Consider the following 22,739-nt stretch of genomic DNA (forward strand, 5'->3'; position numbering starts at 1 on the left):
GGCCTGCATGGTACGCTTAGAAAGGCTTACTGTGTTGCCTGACGTTAATGTGTTTTTTGCTCAGTTAGTTTTAATGCTAAAGTTTCTTGGTTCATTTTTTACTAGACATATTGTTTTGACATGATGATAAAATTATTCCACTGGCTTTGGAGCTCAATGACCCCTACATTTTTAATGTAGCACTTCTTCAGAACACTGCAGTTCAAACTGATGCTGACTATCCTGAATAGATATATTTAAATTTAAAAAACAAAACAAAAAAAACCCCACTTGTCTAAAAGTGAAAACTCAAGTCTTTCAATAAACAAAACATGGATTTTTAGTTACTAAAAAAAAAAAAAAAAAAAAAAGACTTAAACTGGAAAACTCTCCTATACTGCTGTTATATACGAATTAGTTATCAGTGCAAAAGTTCAAGTTGCTTATTTTCATGGATAGTACAGGATAATATTGCAATATTTTGCATGGGGATATTGTATTGATACAGGGACATGAAATATCATAATAATAAAATAATTTAAATGCTTTGAGAATACTGTCAATTATAGGGCTCATTTCATGTAACACCATCTTGAGATAACATTAGCCAAACAAACACACATTAACTCAGTTCAACCAAAAAACAATCCAACACCGAACACACACCTAGTATAAAAATACTCACATGAGTAATTATAGGACAATAACCTTCATGTATGAACCAAAAAATAAATAAATAAAATAAAAGCAGTGGCTTTCTAGTGATTGTGGGGGTTCTGTTTCATGTAAGTTTGCTCAGAGCCTGAGGGTGTTGCATGCTCACAACCACTTTTGATCACAAAGTAATTGCATAGGTTGCACAACAGAATGCAAACTGATACAAACAGTCAGAGTCTGATTTGGGCAAACTGCAATCACTCCCAGAGAGAGTGAGGTTTGCGAATAATTGCTATCTAATCTATAAATACAAAGACCTGCCAATATGTTGACATCAGTCAGAATGAGTCTTAACTCACGGGCATTCGACTCAAGTGGCTACAAGCTGGTTGTGTTCTGGTTAGTGCAGGAAGGTTGCTGGACAGAAAAACAATGGTTAAATGTGCATTTCTGTCTATGTAGACAGCACATTTATCTGATAATACAGTAAATTGCTCTATTATCATGAATAGATTGCATTTAATTGCAAAGATGACCCCATTCAGTTGCAGACCGATATGTCTGATTCCATCATTGCAACATTTATGGCAGCTTTTAGTGAGATAACTTTATCTTACTGGATAAATCAGATACCGACAAAGTTAAAGTTTGAGGGCATGAATATGCAGTTGAAAAACTGTGACAAATTGGGATATATGTTCTCGTAGCATATTGTAAAATGTTAAAAATCAAAAAGAGATTCTACTGTTAGTGAATTGTTTTTATAATATAGTGTTATGGTGTGGATATCACCATGATAAAGTAAAATCATAAAAATAATAAATATTTCAAATACACACACATGCAAAAGAAAAGAGGCTGCATGCAGTGTAGTGAAGGGCACATAGACTGACAAAGGTGTAAGTGATACTAGGCCATACCCCTACAGGCCAGACAGGCAGTGTGACAGAGTAAATGGGGTCATCAGCTTAAGGACTTTCAAGCTACACTAAATATAGCCCATTATTGACCAAAAAGAAAAACAATACACAGAGAGAGAGAGAAAAGAGAAGGGCAAAACACAAGATGGATAGAAGTTAATGGCTTAGATGAGATTGCTTCTTTAGCATTTATGTCTTGATTCTGGCTCTGTTTACACTGTGAAAGTGGGGGGAAAAATTCAAGATCTGCATGCTTGTTCAATTTATTTGTCATTTTTCTTTCTCCCTTCCTTCCCATACTTCTCGCCTTCTGAAATACTTCAGATCGTGTGGAAAAAAGAAGAATGCAAGGCAGCCCTGGGGCATTTATGTGTGTGAACAGTTTCCCTTAACCTGTCTTTTCATCTCCTATATTAAATGCTCTATGGCATAAGTCATAACTCAAAGTCTAGAATTACTAGGCAACTATGACTTCAATGAATTTTGCTGCAAAATGAACAGATTGTTCCTTTACTATTGTTGTATTTCTTATACAAAATCTGTAATTTTGTATATGATTTTCAGAATTTAGTCATTTATGTCAGAACACTCATTTCTTTCTTGAATTCATTTATAGGCTGCTTTGAATATTATTAACGTTAAGCAGAAATAGCTGTTATAACTCATTAGATACTCCAGGTAGATACCCTCTATGAAGACTTTGGTGGGTCAGTGGGAGGCCACTCTCGCTTCAATAACTGAGGGTGGTGGCTTCAACAATACGCATGAAAGTTTGCTGAATTAATATAAAACCCCGTATTTAAAAGTCATGGGGTTTGTTGCACTTTTACAGGAGACTTGGGTCTTTGCCATGTGTTTAATTGTTAAGTATATTACATCCATTGTTTGTATTACGTCCATTTTTTTAAACTTGTTTGAGGAAAAAACACAACACTGACATCATAGGGGAGTGGCAGATCTGTCACATGCTTTGGCGCGATACTGGGGAGGATAACACCAATGGAGAATTTACATGCACTTATTGATATGGCATCAACTGGTCAGTAATCATTTTATTAATTATCTGAAAGGAATTAAAGGCCTCTTTTAGAAGCTAGTTTTCCCAACCTGTAGCATGACTATAGCGTGGCTAAAGTATTAGTTTTCAATTTCAATCATGGGATAATAACCTTGCTTGCACTATTAGAATTTTGAGGTTATGTAGGTGAGGTGAGCCACTTCTGTTCCTCAGTAAATAGTAGAGAGAACGAATACCAAGATCATGCTATGCAACTGATGTTCTCCTAATGAGAAGGAATCATTTCTTTGTTCAGAAAACAGCAACATGGGGAGAGAATGTTACTGTACTACATGGTCAGCTGTATCTAGAGAAATCCACAGCTTGGAACAGAGTAACTAACTGAATTAAATGCCAGACTGGTTGTCAGTATTTATTTTTGTGATTGATTAAAACCTCTATCCGCAGAGAGTTGGAAGGTAAAGTTATTTGCACACAGGACCAGACAAGAATAACTACATACCATACTAGTCACCAATTTCTTCGGTGTTGGATTAAACAACTCAGAGGTTTGTCAGGAAACACTCATATTCTTACCCCAATCTTGCAGATGGATTTTGGGAATGTGGGTCAGACCTGAAATGCATCATTGCATGGAGTTGGGATAGTTATGATACATTTATTGTTGCCTTTAAAAGAATGCATAATGACTGATTTCTGATCTACAGTTTCTGCTGTTAAGGACTAATTAAATTTATTAATTAGTAGCTTTTCAATTAATGCTTGACATTAATTTTAAGAAAATGAAATGGAACCATATTAACTTTTATTATCCATATACCTGAAGCATTTTCTAGGAGGTTATAATTCTGAAACACAAACTGTTTCTTCACTACTGATGGAATATATATATATTCCATTTCATATTAGAGCTAAATATAAAATGCTCTCACTTGCTAGTTGGTCAAACCGTGATTTGTTACTCTGCTTGATTCTAATCAATGTTAGCACCAGCATCTGTTTAACAAGCAGGGGTTCAGAAATAACTCTGCAGAGACCAGCAGGGAGGTGAGGACTAGCAGAGAGGACCAGTGATGCTTGAATGGTCTGATGAGGCAATCAAAGAAGGGATTGACAGGGCCATGATCTGTGTGTGTGCAAGTGTGTTTTTGAGTGCACCTCTGCTCAGTTCAGTAGCCATCAATAACTGTGTATTATCTGAGGTCTCACAGAGGCCTGGTAAAGTTGCAGGGAAAATATAGATTCATATAAACCAGTGGAAGCCTTTAGTTGTTCACTGGCTTTCTTTTTCAAAGGTATTTACGTTGGCCTTTTTCCATGCCCAGCAGAACATTAAAAATAAAAATCCATCAAGAGTTCTCAAATTAACAGTTTTAAGCCAATATTCACGACTCCAACATTTAACCTAATTGCAGAAAAAAATCTAACTGCCTGACATCTACCGACCAAACTGAGTACCAATTAAAATTTACCATGCAAATTCCAGAATATCAATGTTAAAAAATAAGATGAAATAAATATTTCAGCTTTGAACTCACTGTAAACTTCCAAGGAGGAGAAGAAAAGACCTTAAATAAACGACTTGCTCAAAAATTGCTTATTGATTTTTTTATTTGAGAAGAAAGGAGGTTACATATAAGCAATTAACTGGATTTTTCTTGTGCTTAGTGCATGGGGATGGTTGGAAAGACTGATGGAAATTTGTACTCTTACTGGGGATAAATATCAGCTAATACAAGCACCATAGTCAGATTAAGAGCTAATTAAATGCACCATACCAATCTAAGAAGATTAGAATAATACCTTGTATTAGGACTTTTTGTAGTCCTGTGAAAAACTATGTACATCTTTACTGCTTCCATAGGAACTAACAGGATGATTGCAGCCAATTGCTGGTAATCAAATGCATTTGATAAAATGATTAGCAACAACAACAACCTTTATTAAAAAGTACCTCACACCAACTACTTCTTAGTTGGTTATTGCTGCTAAAGATGAAGATGGTTCTATAAGCTACTGAATCACAGGGTGTACAGAGTTTTTTAAGGGTTTTTGCATTAATCCTGTAAAAACTTTTTTTTTCACTTGATTGTATGTCATGTTCTTTTTTTTTGAGCAATATATATTAATAAATTATATGCTGTTTCATTTTTGCCTTTCCTACCTCACCTGCAACCAAACATTACACTTCTTTTTGCATCCCTTTTTCTCCAGACATTATTCTCATTTTCTCAAATGAATGGAGCACCAGAGGGAGTGGGGGAGGAGTGGGGGATCCCTTTAGATCTTACCCAGATGTGTCCTTTAATCCTGTAATTAGCTGCAATTACGGTAATAGATACAAGAGATGGAGTGATCATATTTGCACACTGATTAATTTCTGTAATCTTGCTGTATGGTAAGAACTATGTCTTCTGGTCAGAGTTCTACTTGCTCACTGAATGCTTTATCTCTCTCTCGCACTTCTGCCTTCCTTCTTCCCATTCTCCTTATCTCTCTGCACCATTTCCCACCTCCACAAATCTACCCTGAGCCCACCCCCCAGTTTTTCTCCATACTCCTCAATCCCCTCTTTGTCCTAGGTGTAATTCATCTGGTTTCTATCCTGAAAAGGACGCAGAGGGGGAAAAAGGAACACACAAGAGACAACAGAACAGAATAGGACACAACAAGAGGCCCTTTAGATGTTGCAGATGATGCCTTTAATCCTGTCAATAGCTGCAATTATAGTAATTATCTCTAATAGCAGCGCATTATGTTGAGGCTCTGATATGTTTAACAGATGATGCTGAGTCGTGCCGCCTCTACCAGGCAGAGAGGGCAGAGAGCTTAGATTGGTGTTGATTTCATTAATATCAAACAAGGTGAAACTGATGATGGTCCCAAGGAGGTTCATAGACTGAGGACATTTTTTTTTTGTTTTGTTTTTTCAGGCTCTGGGTTGAGGTCTAATGGAAGTGTCAGACATGGTACTGAGGGGTCTTTTAGAGGTGTAGAATGAGAGAAGAGACTGGAGATTGATGGTAGTAAATATAAGGGGTTTGAGAGAAAATAGGGATAATTATATCTTTGGAAGATGCTCCCAAAATAAGATTTGCCTTCTGTGTTACAAGATGTGTAAATCTGCAAGACAAGTGGAATAATCTACAGCTAAAATATACAATACGTTAGTTACTAATCTAACCTACAGCAACCTAGCTTTATAACTGTAACATCTGTTTAGTGTGTGGTTAATATTTACAGATTTTACAACTAACTACAAAAATTAAGCTGTTCTGGATGCGGCTTGAAAGATGACTTTCTAACTTGCACAGCAAATATTCTACCTTTTTTAGTGAAAAAAAATTGTAACTATCTGTGAAAATAAATTCTGTATAGGTTATAAAGACAAAAGCATGTGTTGTTGTCGTCTGGGGCAGAACAAAGCTCCTGGTTACTAGATTTATGGATGAAATAACTACCTTTTCTGATGGATTTATAGTCTTTATTAATTATAGTTAAGGAGACAATAAGTCAGGGTATACTTTTCTCAGTTTCTCAGTCAGTATTATCCCACATCTCTTATAAATATATATATTTTTAAAAGACTGACGGTCTGAACACTCGTGGATCAGTCATTTAAATGTGGACCTTCACTAATTGGCGGGCTATGTAACAGTCGTTACATCTATCCTTTATTCACAGTTTATGGATTATACACTTTAAAGTCCTCATACACTTAATACACACATTTGGAGACTAGTTGGTCTTTTTTAGAGCAACATCTCTTTCCTTGGTAGCTCATTCTCTCCCTCTTTCAGATGCACACACAAGCGCCCTTCCAGGTCTTGATGTGAGGTAGCTCCTTGATGCAGTGATATAAGAGGCAGACAACAGACCAAGAACGGGTCAATAATTCATTAGATAGAGGACTCAACTTCAACCCAAATAAACGTACACACACACGCGCGCACACACACACACACGCACGCACACCTATCTCACTCAGTTCCAACCACTGTATAAAAGACTGTCAAAGAATAAGTCTTTCTCCCACTTTGTCTTGCGACTTAGACTTTCTACTTTCCCTTTATGATAATTTACATTTAATCCTGAATTTATGGTCATATATGTCAATTATTCGTGGATAAAACTATATTTGATACTAATATGAACTGTCAGTGGTTAGAGAGAAAACACTGTTCTTGTGTTTCCCTGTATCACCTAATTTTAAAAATAAGACCATATGAATGAAAAACAAACAAGACATCCAGCTAAAAAGGTTTTTTTTAATTATTGCATTTTTTTCTCCTATATGGCACTTGGGAGCAGAAGAATGCACAAGGCACGGGGGTGTGATGGTTAGTACCATTGCCTTGTAGCAATAAAGTCCTGGTTTTGAATCCATTTGCGGAGTTAGAACATTCCAGGTACACCAGCTTCCTCCCACAGTCCAAAGACATTAATATTAGTTAAACTGGTGATTTGAAATTGGCTACAAAAGTCCAGAAGCCAAAATGTGTGAATGTGGGTTGTGAATGGTTGTTCGTGTTAGCCCTGTGATAAGTAACCTATCTAGGGTATATCGCTTTTCTCGCCCCATCTTAGCTGGTATATACTCCAGCCCAATCCAGCTGAAGACAGCGGTTTAATGGATAATATACATTCTTATGTACAAACGTACATACAGTATACACTGTATGTACGTAGGTCCAAAAGCATAATGACAGCCTCCTTTGGGGCGGTGTTCCTTGGTTTGGGATAGCCCCTTAGTACAAATGAAGAGAATCGTAATGCTACAGAAAACAACATTTTCTAGACTGGTTTCAAACCCTCGTTTAGGGACTTCAACCCCATCCACAAACTCTGAGATGCAGTATGAGATGGGGCTTATTGCCCAAGTGTTTATACTTTCCTTTTGGTGGAATTAGTATATACAACACAGCACAAACACGCACTGAAATAAACACATCAAGCCAGTCTCAGACAGATAGAAATGGGATGCCACGAGTGACAAGAGTGCCTCAGTTAAACACCACATTAATCTGAACATCATTTTTAAAAATTATATATTTCATTCTCAGTTCATCTTAACTTGTCTTATTTCATATCGTTAAACATCATGCATCTAATTAGTTTTACAAATTAATGTGTTTTAAAGAGTTCCTCTCTTTCCTTAAACCACATTCTCTATCTATCTCGGTCCGAAACAAACAAGTCAAATATTGTTTCTGTAGCTATAATAAGAGAGAAAGCTGCAAAAAAGGTCAGCCAAGGTGAAATGAGACACAAGATCAGACTCAAACTGGGATCATGCTTGCAACCCTCTGCTTTACAGTAGTCACAATTCAGTGGTTTAATTCCAGAAAGATATCCATTTAGGGAGTAAAAGCTCTTGAATGTTGTGCCTGTTAGCAAGCTTCGATGTGCTACAGGCTGAATTTGGCAAATTTAACAAACATCTTAGAAAGTATAATGAGGATTGATTTTTCTTTATATGTATATAATTTAGGTATCTTACATTTAAGTCATTTCATTTGTCAGTATCCTGACATTTAAGGCTCCAGCGTGTTATAAAACAATAACAGGCACCTAGGCTTTAGACGCTTGATTTTCAAAACTACATAAACTGCTGGGATTACGACAAAGTGGAACTAAATGCCAGGAGAATGGTACTTGTTTGACTGTATTGTGACAAGTATAAAATTAGGTGGAGAGGGGACTGCACAGAGTCCTGACCTCAACCCAACAGAGCAGAGACTGTGAGCCAGGCCATCTTGTCCGACATCAGTGTCTGACCTCACAAATGCACTTCTGGAAGAGTGGTCAAAAATTTCCATAAACATACTCCTTAACTTTGTGGAAAGCCTCCCCAGAAAGGTTAAAGGTGGGCTGATATCACATTAAACCCTTTGTATTTAGACTGGAGTGTCACTGAAGTTCATATAAGTTTAAAGGCAAATGAACAAATACGTACTGACAAGTTTGCCTAATGCACAATCATGCACCCCTCTGTCACTATAAAACACAAAAACACAACCACAGACTCAGAACTTGTCTGCATGATTTTTGTAAAGATCCGATACTGGAAAAAATGTTGTCATGCATTAAAAAAAGAATTGCTTTTTTACTAATTGCTGTGTTTCATACGTTTAATCATTAAAGCATCTTAATATAGGAGACAGGGAAAGACATATATTGGTATTTCAGCAGGACTCTGCAAACCAGCACTAAGCCACTGATCCCTACACATTTTCACTTCTTTTGGGGTACTTTTGTGCAGTACCTTGTACTTCAGTATACACTATTCACAGTGGTTAGAATAATTTGAAACTGTTACATCACTACAAGTTTTTCACCTTTCCATAATTCTGTTACAATATTACTGTGGTGTGCCCAATTACATCTGTATTTGTTATTTTTTGTGTTTGATGTTTCGTAAGCAACTGGATGTTTCCTTCCTCCCTCCCTTGCTTCCGTCCTTCCTTCAATCTATCTACCCGTGCATCTGCTCATTTTTAAAACTCCCATTGATGTTCTTTGAAGTCTTTCACTGACCTCATACAATTTGATGATTCCATTGGTCTCGTTGGGAGCTTTCCACTGCATGAAGATCTTTTCTTCATATGGCGTATTCTGCAGAGATTCCATAGGCACTGATCCAGGAACTGAAAAGACACCAAGTACATAAAGTATAATAATACATTACAACACAAATATGTACTCATATCTGAAGAATGTACATACAATTATATTCAAATAACTGGTTGGCAAACATATGTATGTGGCAAAAGTATTAATAAAGTATAGGTATTACAGCAGAGATTATAAACTATTTTAGAAGCATGAAATGTATTTATAGTAATTATATTACAATATTACAATAAAATAAAAATGTTCATTGTTTTCTGACATTACCATCTAATTGTCAATCTCACTAAAATGTCTTAGGTTGTAAAGAAAGTCAACTTTCCAGAAAATGAATCCACACAATCATTGAGTCCATTTCTAATAACCCCCAAAAGAGCAGTTAGCACCAGTTCAAAAACACAAATTGAGATAGACATAAGCAAAAAGGCCGATGTGCAATGTAATGACTAAATAGCACATCTCAGGTTCAGTGACTCTAAATATTAAAGGGAGGGAGTAAAAAGAACTATGGAATCAGAATCAGAAGTAAAGAGAGGTATATTAAATTACACTAAATTACAGTTCAGCTTCTCATGATTTAATTAAATTTCTTGAGTCCAAAAGTTTCAAATGTCTCAGAAGGTAGAAATATTCAATTACCTGAAATTTAATTATAGGCTTTTTTCTCCCTTTGAGGCAGTGTGAGAAACACTGTTTGATCTGGAAAACTTGATAAATGGAGGACATTTGCAACTATTAGCTATGATAGAATATTTCACAATATTTCTTATAGTGTGAAAGAATGAAAGATTTTGCTGACATGCAGCAATACCAGTCTATGTTAAAAGAATTCTTATTTTAAAAGAATTATTCTTTTAACATAGATATAGTCTCGTCCAGCCGATATTGATATTTTAGCACATGAAAATGAGGACATAACGTCATACGTAATGTGATTTCCTGAGAAATGTGTAAGTAAAATAGAGCCTCTGTCTTAATTAGCAGTTCAACATCAACTACGCATATTGAAAGTTTAACGACAACCTACGACTTTTAGGTATTGCCATATTATTGTGCAGCTCAGCTGTAATTTGTAAAATGAACCCAGTGTCATCCTAAGATGAATGGGAGACAGACAAGCTGTAATAATGTCATGTAGAGATACATCTTGAAGCACCCTGTAGTCAGTGAATAATGGAACAACTGCTGAGATTAAAAAAAAGACAGCAGCCACTGTGATTTTCTTGGGCTATGGGCAGATTTTCTGGCTCACTGCTGGGAACGCTACATCCAAATCAAACTCACTGGAATGAAAAGCCTCAAACATAAAATTTTATTAGCTTACAAAGTCAATTACCAATTCAATGTCAATGGACCAACTGTCTCTAGTAAGGGAGAAACTTTTATCTGTGTTAATGATTTGATTCAAAGTTCAGCAAGACTCGCATTCTGTGTATTTATCATTTAAGGATATTTTACAGTAAATGATGTCTTCTTCCAGACATTTGGTATCCATCCTGTTCTTTGATTGTAATGAACACATCTTTACTTTCAACCCTTAAGTTCAACTGAGATCAGTTGACTGTATTGACACTTGCTCAGAAGATGTGATTTCTTCTGGATTTATTTGTCTCAAGGTGGATTACTTTACTATCTATTGGTCTATTATAAAGCAATGTCCTCAGTGCTTCAGTTTTTAATTAATCAAAACTGTTTAATGATTGTGTTATGAATTAAGAAATTCTGCCAATGGAATATTTGAATAACTGATGGACTAAATCTGATCACTGATCACAAATATTTTATTATGGACTGCAGTTTTTTTGAAAAATAAAAACGGTGTTTACAAACAGCTTGAGTACACTGCATTTCAAATCCAATGAGTTGGAGTGAAGTGAATGGTTATCAGTGTAAAAGGTTGTTAATCAAATTATAAACTGTGGGGTCAAAAGATACTGAGCAATGAGGATCCTGCCTGTACAGGAAAGCGCAGACAGGACTACTTGTGTACAAAGACAGTTGACTCATTAAAATCTACCTAGTAACAAGAGTGTGAGTGTATCAGTGGGGTTTTCAGGGTGAGGCAGGCTTTCACATGTCTTCATGGAGGTATACAGACAGAGAAGAGGTGTCAGACATCTCATCTGGGAGTGAAGCTGTCAAACAGTCGAACTCACCAATTCACACAATGCGTTACACATAAAAGCAGAAACACGCAGTTACACACAGACACATGCACTAGACCCTTGAACACAATACTTACAGACAGTTGCACGTACATACACTGAGGGGTGTGAATTGCTCTAAATGATAAGAAGAAAGAGACAGTGTGCCAGAAGGGACAACCAACTGCAATGTGCAAGAATTCATGTGTGCTTCTATGTGTGCATTTGTGTCTGTGTGCATTCTTGTTACTCTTGGTTTGGAGACTTTAATCTCTTTCTCTAGTCTCATTTTAGGAAGCTAGTTCCCAAAACATAAATCAGTAAGCTTTGCTGCCAAGTCCTGCTTTTGTTTAGGTCAAGGACAGGATAAGGCCTTTAACTTCAGATTTTTCTTTCCACCTTTCATTTTTACTTCATTTCTACTTACTATTTATGTACATATATGAGTAGAGTTTTACAGTTTAGAGTAAAATGTCATATATATTTGTAATATTCTGGATATTTATAATTGAACTATTTGTATATATTAGAGTCATTTCTTAAATTTTGTAACTTTGTAATATATTGTATTATTTATTTTAGTCCAGTCTGTTACTGTTCTTATGGTCTTGGAGCAACTGCACACTACAACGTTTTCTTAGGGATTATTAAAGTATTCTGAATCTGGTTCTGATCATTTATTGTATGTTGACCTTAATTCTGATTGTTCTTGGATGAACATAATGTTGGCTTACATAAAAGTTAAGCTTGTGTTGGTGTTGGACTCACTGTAAGTCATTGTGAATGGCAGTGTTGGGTAAATGCCTGTCAGGTAAGGCAGAAATGAGTCTGACAACTGCAGGAAGCTTTTACAGTTGCCTCAGTCTGATGCCCCTCAACTGAAAATAATTCTGCAAAGTTCCACCATTTACAGCCACAAATTGAATCTAACAAAGTTGGATGTGCCACAGCTAGTTATTATTATCCATCTCTCTCTATAACATCCAACAGTTTAAGGAAAACCAACAGTATGGGAAGTTTCCAACCTTTTCTGCTATTTTTAAAGCCATAAAACAGTGACATGACAAACACAACAAAGACCAGTCCTTCTGAGGTTGAAAGGGTTATATTTAAAAACTCCACACTTATCCACATTTCAATGCCCAATATTTAAAAATATTAAAGTTATTTTGTTGTTTTGGCCCCTTTTTGGCTGTTAGAAGATTAAAAGAATTTCCTACATTTCCTACAAAACATTTCCTAAAAATATACTTAAATGAAAGGGTGGCTGCTCACACCTATAGGTTATTAAATACAGATATTTGTGTTATAATTTCTTATATGAGAAAATAACAGGTTAGAGGATAATGTAACAACAGTATGACCATTTATCGGTTACATTAAAAATTATGGCCCATGACTCCAAACCTCAGAGTTAATGTTTTGTACCTTAAAACCCCCAAAGATCAGAGCACAACAATGGCACATGGAAAAATAACAAAGATTATTGGAAACTATTTTTGACTAAATTCATTCACAAACTATTCTGACTCACAGCTACTGAGATGCACAACAGAAAGCACACAGACTAGTAAACTATCAGACAAGTCTGACATGAATATTTTGATTAGTAATTCTGAGGTGTTGATTAAGGGCCCAGCCTGTGGAGCATATCAAATTACCCTAACAAAGAAATGCAATTAATTGCTGCCATTTTTATTCAACACCTTATCACTCACTTCTGTGTCTGTGTGTGCACTCTCATCTTTTATGATGCACAGTGTCTACCTGAAAATCGTTGGATGTTTGTGTGGTACTTCTGTGTGTTGTCTCTGCTGTCTGTGTATGTGCATGTGTGTATACCAGGTTTGCATATCTGTGTGGGGACCAACAGCCTTTATGAAGACAAAATCCCCATCCCCACAGGTTTGAAGGAATTTTTGGAAACTCAAAATGTAGTTTTAGTGTCAAAGTTACAGTTAGGTTTGGGTCAGGGTCAGGCATTCATTTTTGATGGTTTTTGTTAGGGGTAAGCGACTATGGAAAGCGTTATGTCAATTAGATGTCCCCACAAAGATATGAAAACACAACTGTGTGTGTGAATGCACGTGAGGAGCCTTCTGTTACTCACAGTGTGTACCATGACATCTGTGTATGTTGCTTTCCAGTGTGTGCATGACTCACATGACAAACCCCCGTATCTGCTGTGGTTTGCATGTGTTTGTGTGTTCCTGTGTACCTCGGGGGCTTGGACAGAAGAATACAGACTTCATTGAAAAGATAATGGCAGCTGTAACACATTAATCATAACTTGATTAAGTCCCATCATGCTGCAAGATGAATGGCCTGCTTTATTACGCCAGCAGCTCTCTCTTCTGTGTGTGCCCCTGTCTTGCCATCTCTCTCAATCTTTCTTTTGTATTCACATTTTTTGTCTCTTAACCCTCTCTTGCTTTCTAAGTTTGGCTCAAATTATCTTTATTGGCATGAAATAAATCTCTGCATTTTATCCCTGGCTTTCATTTGTTTTGCCCTTTATTATGCAACAGACCTGATTGTTTATATGAAAATTTTGACTTTTAATCTTTGTTGGTGTTTCTTGTAGCAGCTGTTTGCAAGAAAAAACAAATTTTAAAAATCCCTCTGAGTGATTTTGTGATTATCTCAACTATAACTATGTAAAAGTGAAGTAAATACTCTTGTAGTCACTATTCACTTTGAGCTATTTTTTCCATAACAGTGCTTTATTTTTGTTTTTTGTTTTTAACATAAACAACTACATTTTTTTTTCTTGCGGGGGGAAGGTGGGGGGATTATTTAGTGTTATGTAGTGTGTTTTTTTTACATGTTGTTCAACACAGATGCTTAGCTTCCAGGGGAACAAATAAACTCATCTTGACAAAAAGCAAACAAGCACGATTTACTAGCAGTAGTGCTGGATTCAGTTTTTATTGTGATACAAGGATTTAGGACAGATACATATTTGCAGTTATAATTAGAAACCCCTCAGAAAGTACAAGGGCAAGATTTGAATCATTTGATAAACTTCTTTTTGGCAATCAGACCACAAATAATCCCCTTCATTAAAGCCAATGTTTTATCCATGTGAAAATTCCTATTCCTATGTATACAGTGGGAAAAATAATTATTTGATTCCATCCTGAAGTTTTCTCACTTACAAAGAAATTAACTCTCTATTTAACTCTCTGTTTTTATGGTAGTTTCATTTTAATGGAAAGAAGCAGAATATTGACCAATTTTTTTTTTAATTTGCTTTTACTTCAAAATAGCAGCAACAAACCCAGACACTAACAATGACTAAAAGTCATTATTGCCATATAAACAATCAGGTCTATTATGTAATAAAAAGCCCAAAACAGATGAGAGCCAGGGATGAAATGCTGAGATTTATTTCATGCATGATAATCTGAACTGAAATAATACATTTCTATTAAGAACAAACCAGCATAAAATTAAAATCAGTTCAATCCTTTGGAGGTAAACAAACTTACAACTTTAGCAGGGAATCAAATGAATATTTCCTCCACTGTATGCATCTAATCTATGGAATATTAAATGTTAAATGATTCCTTTAACATTTTATATACACAGTAACGTCTCGTTAATTTTTTAACCTGATCTAAAGTTGTCAATAATGGTAAATACGATTATGCCAAAATACTCGTTCTATTGTCATGTAAAGATTTTGTCCTGTAGGATTAGAAAATTTGACTTTTACATCAAATAAAAGTATAAGAATGATTAAAAGCACATTAATGTAAATGCACTTCTACAACTTTAAACGTGCTCTGATAAACTGCCTTCCTGAAAAGTGAAGCTCTGAAGAAAACACACAAAAAACAGAGCTGCTATCTTTTTTCCTTCTACTCTGATCTTAAACAAGAACCGTACTGTGATGGTAACAGGATGATGTCATCTCAATTGCTGTCATTATAGTCTGTGTGAGGAGATCTTTCTCTTTAACAGTGGTTTGGATATTTGTGCACATATAAAGAAAGGGATTTAAGGTTACCATATTTATTACCCGTTTGTCGTGTAGTCATTGGCACAATACCCGAATAGATGGAACTGTCAGGGGCGATCGTGGCTCAAGAGTTGGGTGTTCGTCTTGTAATCGGAAGGTTGCCGGTTCGAGCCCCGGCTCAGACAGTCTCGCTCGTTGTGTCCTTGGGCAAGACACTTCGCCTACCGCCTACTGGTGATGGCCAGAGGGGCCGATGGCGCGATATGGCAGCCTCGCCTCTGTCAGTCTGCCCCAGGGCAGCTGTGGCTACAACTGTAGCTTGCCTCCACCAGTGTATGGATGTGAGAGTGAATGAATAGTGAAATTGTAAAGCGCTTTGATGGGTCCCGAAAAGCGCTATATAAATGCAGTCCATTATTATTATCATTATAACTGTAGTACTATAGAATTAGTACCCATACACTCTTCCACACTCTAAAAACAACATATTGTTTCTGTTTATCTCTCTTTCATTCAGATCCAGTTCACAGTCCTCAAACTGTAAATGCAGTGGATGTCAGAGCCGCCATAATATGATGCCCAAACGCCTTCTATGATCTCCTATGACTCCTATGCATTACTGAGCTGAGGATGAAAATTATGGCTATACTCAAGACAGCCACACACCCACGAATACACTTACAAAGAAAGTCCATAAGAGATGCTTAGAGATATTAACAGAGCTCTACTCACAAGCCCTTCTACTAATATTACAGAAATCAATGAGTAATAACTACCACTGTCACAGTAATCCAAGAAACACCGGGGTATAAAGATCAAGAATGTGTGCACAAATAGCTCCCCATATAGAAGACATCTGGACACTGAAATCAAGGAATCCTGCAAAGATATTAGAACATTAAGAGAGGAGCTGAAGAGCATTATGACAGCATTATGTCACTGGGACCCAAGGGGGACCCATGCAGACTCACAGATCCACTTAACAAGAACAACAAGATTTCCATAAGTGATGCTATAGAGAGTGCCAAACAAAGGCTCACATCTCTGGCCACCAGGCCAAAGAGATATACCAGAAAGGCAAGGGTCAACAGAATTCTTCCCTCTTTACAACATGTTTTTTTTTCTCCTGGGCATCACAGTAACCAGTAGGCAAGCACAGCTAAGAAAGAAACTGGAAACAACACCAGAGGGTCAAAGTACCAGCTACTAGTTGATACAGTAATATACCTCTCTTAAGACCAAGAAGTCAATCTGAGGACCACCTGAATTGACTACAAGACAAGCTACAACTCAGCCAGTTGAGTCCTTCATCTGTAGGTCATTAGGTTTCCGGAGGGCAGGTTAGTGGACATGCAGGACAGTTACAAGTACCTAAGAAAGTAACGGACATTAAGAAAACTAACCAGGAACTAGAAAAAGCAAAAGCAAAAAGACACAGAAACTCTGATCATGGAAACACGTGAACACTCCCAAAACACCAGATTGATAGAGGCCACAGCCAACGGGACTCAGGTTGGGTTGGCCTGGAGACAGTCCAGCACATAGTAATGGCATATAAGATACAAGCTGGGATAGCATACACTGAGAGGCAGAACCAGGTGGCTGAGATAAAGCAGCATTTATGCTGTATATGGATTAGAAGTCCCGATGTGAGGTGGTCAAAAACAACAGGCACTTTAGGAACCGAGCTTGAGGAACACAAACATAGTAGTGATTAAGTTACTGCCCTGGCATGATGTGATGTAGTGGGAACCTGCCTCTGTTTGACAGTGAAAGGCAAGGTCCTAATTTTTATCTGCTTTAGTCTTGTGTAGCTTTTAATAGTTTTATCTATATAGAGAATTTTAAGAAGTGATTTACATCTTGTGTACAGTGGCTGTAGTTATAGGCGTCATTCTTGTTAAGTGAGATGATGGAAAACATTAGTATTACTTCATTACTCCGGTCATTGTACAGAACATCTTTCTGCTGATCCTTTTATCAAGGAGCAATGGCTTTGATAAGCAAAGCTTATCAAATAGCATATACAATACTGGATCGTAACTCTCTTTGAAAGGTAGCAATGTCATATTAGCTATTTTTAAAGAAAGTTTCACAAGTTGCCTCAGCAGTCTTGTTGTTGCTTCTTCTGTAATTGTTATTATAATTTGTAGACAACTTTAGGTTAGAAAGGCACATTTTGCAAAGTGCTTATAAATAGTAGTCCAGCCAGTTTATGAGAAAATCAGTATTCAAGCCAAATATAATCAATGAGAGTAAACATGAAAAACCTTTATCTTCTTAGCAGCACGACAGTAAGAAACTGTTTATCTTTTTCTACACTAATAGGTGTGTCAGCCTAATAGTGGTGGTCTCCTCACAGTGAGCTAAAGCTAAAACATTCATGACTTAATATGATTTGATAGACTGTGTGTATGTGCATGTTAATATGCTTTAATCTGAAAGGTAAAACAATTAAAGAGGGCATTATTAAAATTGCTCTTATCCTGAGATTACTTTTACAAACTAGGAGAACATGGTCCTTGTGAGTAAGCGAAAAGTAATTTCATGTCTTAATTGCAAATCCCCAAACACAGGCTCAAGTTTATTTCCATTTTATAGTATGAGCACAATAAAAAGATGGAAAACCATATATGTTTATGCATGTGCATGTGAGAGAGCAAAAGCTTCACTCACAGGAGCCCCAGCTCTATAAAGCTATTACCATACAAACAGTAATTAGCCTCCATGTGAACAATTGCTGTTCTGTTCCCTAATTACTGAATTACAACCAGGAGATTAACGATGGTTAAATAAAAAACAATTAAGAACAAAACAATTAAGCCTTTTTCCCCTACCCCCTCGAAGCCATTGGTACTCCCCAGTCATGTTAGTTTTTTTTTATTTTAAGGGTTCAGGCAACTTATATTATCCGTGTGCTCGTCTAGCAAAGGTAGGAATTTCAGACTGAGATGTGATGTTCCCCAGAAGCTAAATTCAGAGAATATTAGTTATGAGATCAGGAGAAGAACAGTGAGCCCTGAGGAGGGCGGGAAAGAGATAAGAGATTTGGGATCATTAGAACAATGTTTTTATCCTGCTTATCAGGCACTGCTCTAATGCTATTCCACTTTATCGCAGGCATGTTGTTGAGAGAAATGTGAAGCATCAATGAATTATTACTAGCTGTGGCGAGGGTATACACTATGTTCTGAATTAGTAGAACATGGAGCCCTCTAGAAAGAAAAGGAAGGAACAAGTTTAAAATGTGGTTGTTTAGAAATAACCCCTACCTAATAATGCATGCTTTTAGGCTCCAAAGTATGTACTATAAAAAAATCCTGTTCAAAAGTCTACTGCTAAGACAACCATGTTTATTGTGTGATTTGAACGTGGCAAAGATCAAACCTGTGTGAGTGTATTTTTACTTTATTTGTAATTGTTGTTCTGTTTCCTTAACGCAGTCTCATGGATTACTTTACTTTCTGATTATTGCTGATATAAAAATTCTGTGTGACGTTTGTGAGTCTTATTATAAGAAACCACATTAATAACTTTTGTTTGAAACAACTGTTTTACATTTGCAATTTATAACTCGGGAAACAAACAATCTGGGCTCATGTTGTATTTGTCTTTACAGAATGCACCTGGTCTCTTCCTGTTAATAGGCTGTCCTATTAACAGACCTATTGTCAGCAATTTATCTAACTTAAGGTTCAAATTTTCCTTGAAATAAAATCATGCTTATTTCTCCCAGGACAAAGTCAGAGGATTTGTCCCAGGAATAGCTGACTTCAGGCCTGGACTGGTAATCTAGCACACCGAACACTTTCCCGGCGGGCTAACGCACTTTTGGGCCAATAGGCCAGCTTGAGGGCTGCTTCGTACTGGCTGTACAAGAACTGACAGCAGCCCATTCGTTCATTTTCATCACTGGATTGTCCAATCTCTTAATGCGACAGGCCACTCCCCTACATTTGCTGTGCACTCATGCACCATGTAGAAAACATTTTGTCAGGAAAAAGGGGCGAGAAGGTGGAGCTGGAAAGCTGAGAGAAAACAATAAAAAGAAACTACAATGAATGCAGCAAAATGTGTCAAATTGCACCATGAACAGTAGTACCAACAACAAGTAGTAAGCAGGCCTCACAGACACAGGAGGTTGCTGCTGCTAGCACCATTCAGGTAAAATGAATGGCTATGACCATGAGCCGTTGCTAATTTCTAACTTTTATTTATGCTGCTTTTAATTAATGTCACATGCTGCAGTGCAACTAAGAAATAACCCAACAACAACTGTGCCAACCTGGTTAAATGCCAGTGCCCATTTCGTGTCCCAGTCCAGCCCTGCTGTCTGGTAATATGTTGGCTCAATATTACATTATAAAGTATGCTAATAAACATGCTTATACATTTTTCCCAATCGGGGCTTTCACTCACCATCCTCCTCCGTCTGTTTGACTATCTCTTCACTCTCCTTGCTGCCCTCAGGGTTGGCCAGGACAAGCCGCAGCCTAACAGTCACAAATGGCCTCAGTCCCCTCAAAGTGTAATGTGATGATGTTTGGATTAATTCTTCAGCTACAAACTCCTGCTGGTTGAACACGTACTGGTACTGCACCTGGAAAGCACAAGAAGAAACATGGGAGATTTTGCTTTTTGGTTAACAATATTAGTGACAAATCCAGAGCTGCCCTCATGTAATATGCTTGGGAAATATTAATAAAATGATAACAATATAGTAAAAAAAAAGTCAGGAGTCTGATGTCTGTGTCATTAGTCATCCAGGTCATCGTAGTCATCGTGTTCACATTGGCAAATGTTAAGCTCACCCGAAACCTTGGCTGATTGTGACCTACACCCGTTTTCACACCTTGGCTCATGTGATTAGGTAGAGGATCATTAGGGGCTCCATTAGGAGGTACCTTCACAGGGCTTAAATCTGGGACTCTCCACCATTTGACCCTAGAACTGTGGAAGCATCTCGGATGAGAGGTGAAACGTCTTCAAGCAACTTCAAGAAGTCCAGACGCTTTTCTTCCCAAGCTCCTTAGACTCAGGGGTCTGATCTTTGTAGCATACAATAAGAGGATCTGGAGACTCACTGTTTGAGTCTACTAGGGGAAGGGTCAATGTAAATCAATGTCAATGTAAATGTTTCAATGGTGAAACATTTATTTCTATGTGGTCTCTGTCAGGAGGGCTATCCATAGGGGAAAAGGAGTTACTGAGTGATTCCGTGAGTAATGTGCGAATCGCCTCTGGGACGTCCTGTGTTTGACACCACTTTCCACCGCAATCATCAAAACATTAGATACGGTCATATCTCTTGAAAGAATGGTGTTCTATCCAAAGCATGGACAAAAACTGTGACAAGTCCTCAGGTCAGCTTTCGGCCGGTTACAACATGCATTCCCTTGCTCTCTTTCCCACATTTCCCATCTATCATCAAACTATCATAAAAAACAGAAAGATATGAAAAATAATAAAGTTCACTGGCAGTTGATTTTTTTTCCATAAACTCTGCTCCCGGTCCTTATTAATTCCACATAATACCCTAAAGGTGGAGAATAAATAATGGTTGTGCTTACCGTCAGATTGTAGCTGTGGCAGCGTGTCACAGCATACCCAAAAGTCTCCCATTGTACTGTCAGCTGGCGGGCTCTGACATCCACCACATTGACATTTTGAGGACCGTGAACTGGATCTGAATGAAACAGAGATGGACAGAAACAATAGCTTGTTCTTAGAGTGAACTGGAGGAACAGCAGCCTCAAGCAAGGGACGAGTGTATGGGTATTAATTCCATAGTACTACAGTTCCATCTATTTGACTTAAAAAGGGGGTAAGCTACACTCCCTGGAAGATTTTGTTGGCTTCTAAACTACAGTTTGCAGGTCAACTCAATGCTGCTGATTTCAACCAAGTATTTTTTTTTTTTAAATCAAGCTTGCAAGCTCTGGCATTTACCAGATTCAGTTAGTCAATTTATTCACTGACAATAATGGCAAGGAAATTATGACAGGCCATAAAAGGCTTTTAAAAGGTTCACAGGTCCCCACCTCTCATCTGTTAAATAACAGACATTCTGCCTCACCACTAGGCAGTGCTACGACATTACAAAGTTCAGATTCAGGGTATAATGACACAAGTCTTAATCTGCAGACATTAGCAGTTGCATTACTTCCTTCGCCATATGTGATACTCAGTCTCTCGCTCTCTCTCACTCACACACACATCCAGAGTGTCACTATAAAGGGCATTTAATTGATTACTTTTGCATTAATTACTTGTAGACCTTCCATAAGCACAACTTGGCGAACCTGCAAAATGTGAAAGAAATATTCAAACAAACACGTGTAAAATCACAAGCTTACATGAGCTTACACGAACAACAAGCAACAAGCTCAAATTGGCCCACCTACACCCATGCAGCAAAACAGCTACACACAACAACACATCCCCTCACAGTTTTGTTCTAGCCATATGTTGGGCTCTCATCCCCAGGTTTGTCTTTCACAACTGACTGCACACTAACAAGCTTGTTCAAACCAATCTTTCTTTCTGCCTAATTAGTTTCTATCAGCTAACGATGGCATCCAAAACAGGTCACTGTATAATTAGTGAAGCTATTAAGCATATTTCTCCAATCAAAATGAAAACCATTATTCTAGGTGAGGTTATCTCTAAAAATACACATATTGGAGAAATAATGAATAATCAAATTGATTATTTCAGATACTTGTCAGAAGAAAGAAACACAGCTAATGAATTTTTGGTATTTGAATATCCTTAACTATTATAACCAAGGATTTTACCCTCAGACTCTAAAGATGTAAGGTCAAAACATTTTACTTTTTGAAAATTAGAATGGATACTTAAGTGTAATTGAGTCAGACTTAAAAAAGAAGAAATTTTTTTTTTTGACTTTTCAGGTTTTTCCACAAAACATCTTATTAAAACCCTGCTTACTTGTTTAATTTAGAAAAGCCTATCAAAGTGAAGGCTAAGGTAATAACCTTTGGTCTGATACCAAAAGACTGCATGAATGCATCTGAGCGCATTAGAAGATTGTTCAAACAAGCTTCTTAGTATAATGGGACAAGATTAGACCACAGCAGCATGGATAAGCCATCTTAGAGACCATCTTAGACATGAAACATATGTTACAGGACTTCTTGTTGATGACGTTTTATTACTGTTGTGTTTGTGACTTTGGGTGAGACTTTAGGCTCCCTGGGATGCTTTATGGTTTAAAGAGTCTCTGTTTCTACTTAAAAGACCAAAGCCTATGAAGTAATCTACTATTCCTGGATAAAACTGTGGCAGACTGACATTTGGCAGCCAAGAAAGCAGCAGGGGGAAGTAATATAACCAACTTATAGCCCAATCTTCAGGTCAGCACAGCAGGCAATATGCTTTCACACAGCCCACATACTGTCTGCAGA

At 37.2% G+C, this 22,739-nt stretch overlaps 1 protein-coding gene across 11 annotated transcripts in view; it reads right to left on the bottom strand.

Annotated features, from left to right (window-relative positions):
* ptprt (protein tyrosine phosphatase receptor type T) overlaps nt 1-22,739 on the bottom strand; it is a 226,045-nt gene that overhangs the window by 136,761 nt on the left and 66,545 nt on the right. For all 11 annotated transcript variants that reach the window (XM_040004228.1, XM_040004222.1, XM_040004204.1 and 8 more), the window contains exons 7-9: nt 20,883-20,998; nt 19,732-19,912; nt 9,112-9,221 (exon numbers count right to left, since the gene is read on the bottom strand). In XM_040004228.1, the coding sequence (XP_039860162.1) occupies nt 9,112-9,221; nt 19,732-19,912; nt 20,883-20,998 (407 nt within the window). The remainder of the gene's footprint in view (nt 1-9,111; nt 9,222-19,731; nt 19,913-20,882; nt 20,999-22,739) is intronic.

Source organism: Simochromis diagramma, unplaced genomic scaffold (assembly GCF_900408965.1).
Source record: "Simochromis diagramma unplaced genomic scaffold, fSimDia1.1 OVJJ01000320.1, whole genome shotgun sequence".
NCBI classification, from domain to species: Eukaryota; Metazoa; Chordata; class Actinopteri; order Cichliformes; family Cichlidae; genus Simochromis; species Simochromis diagramma.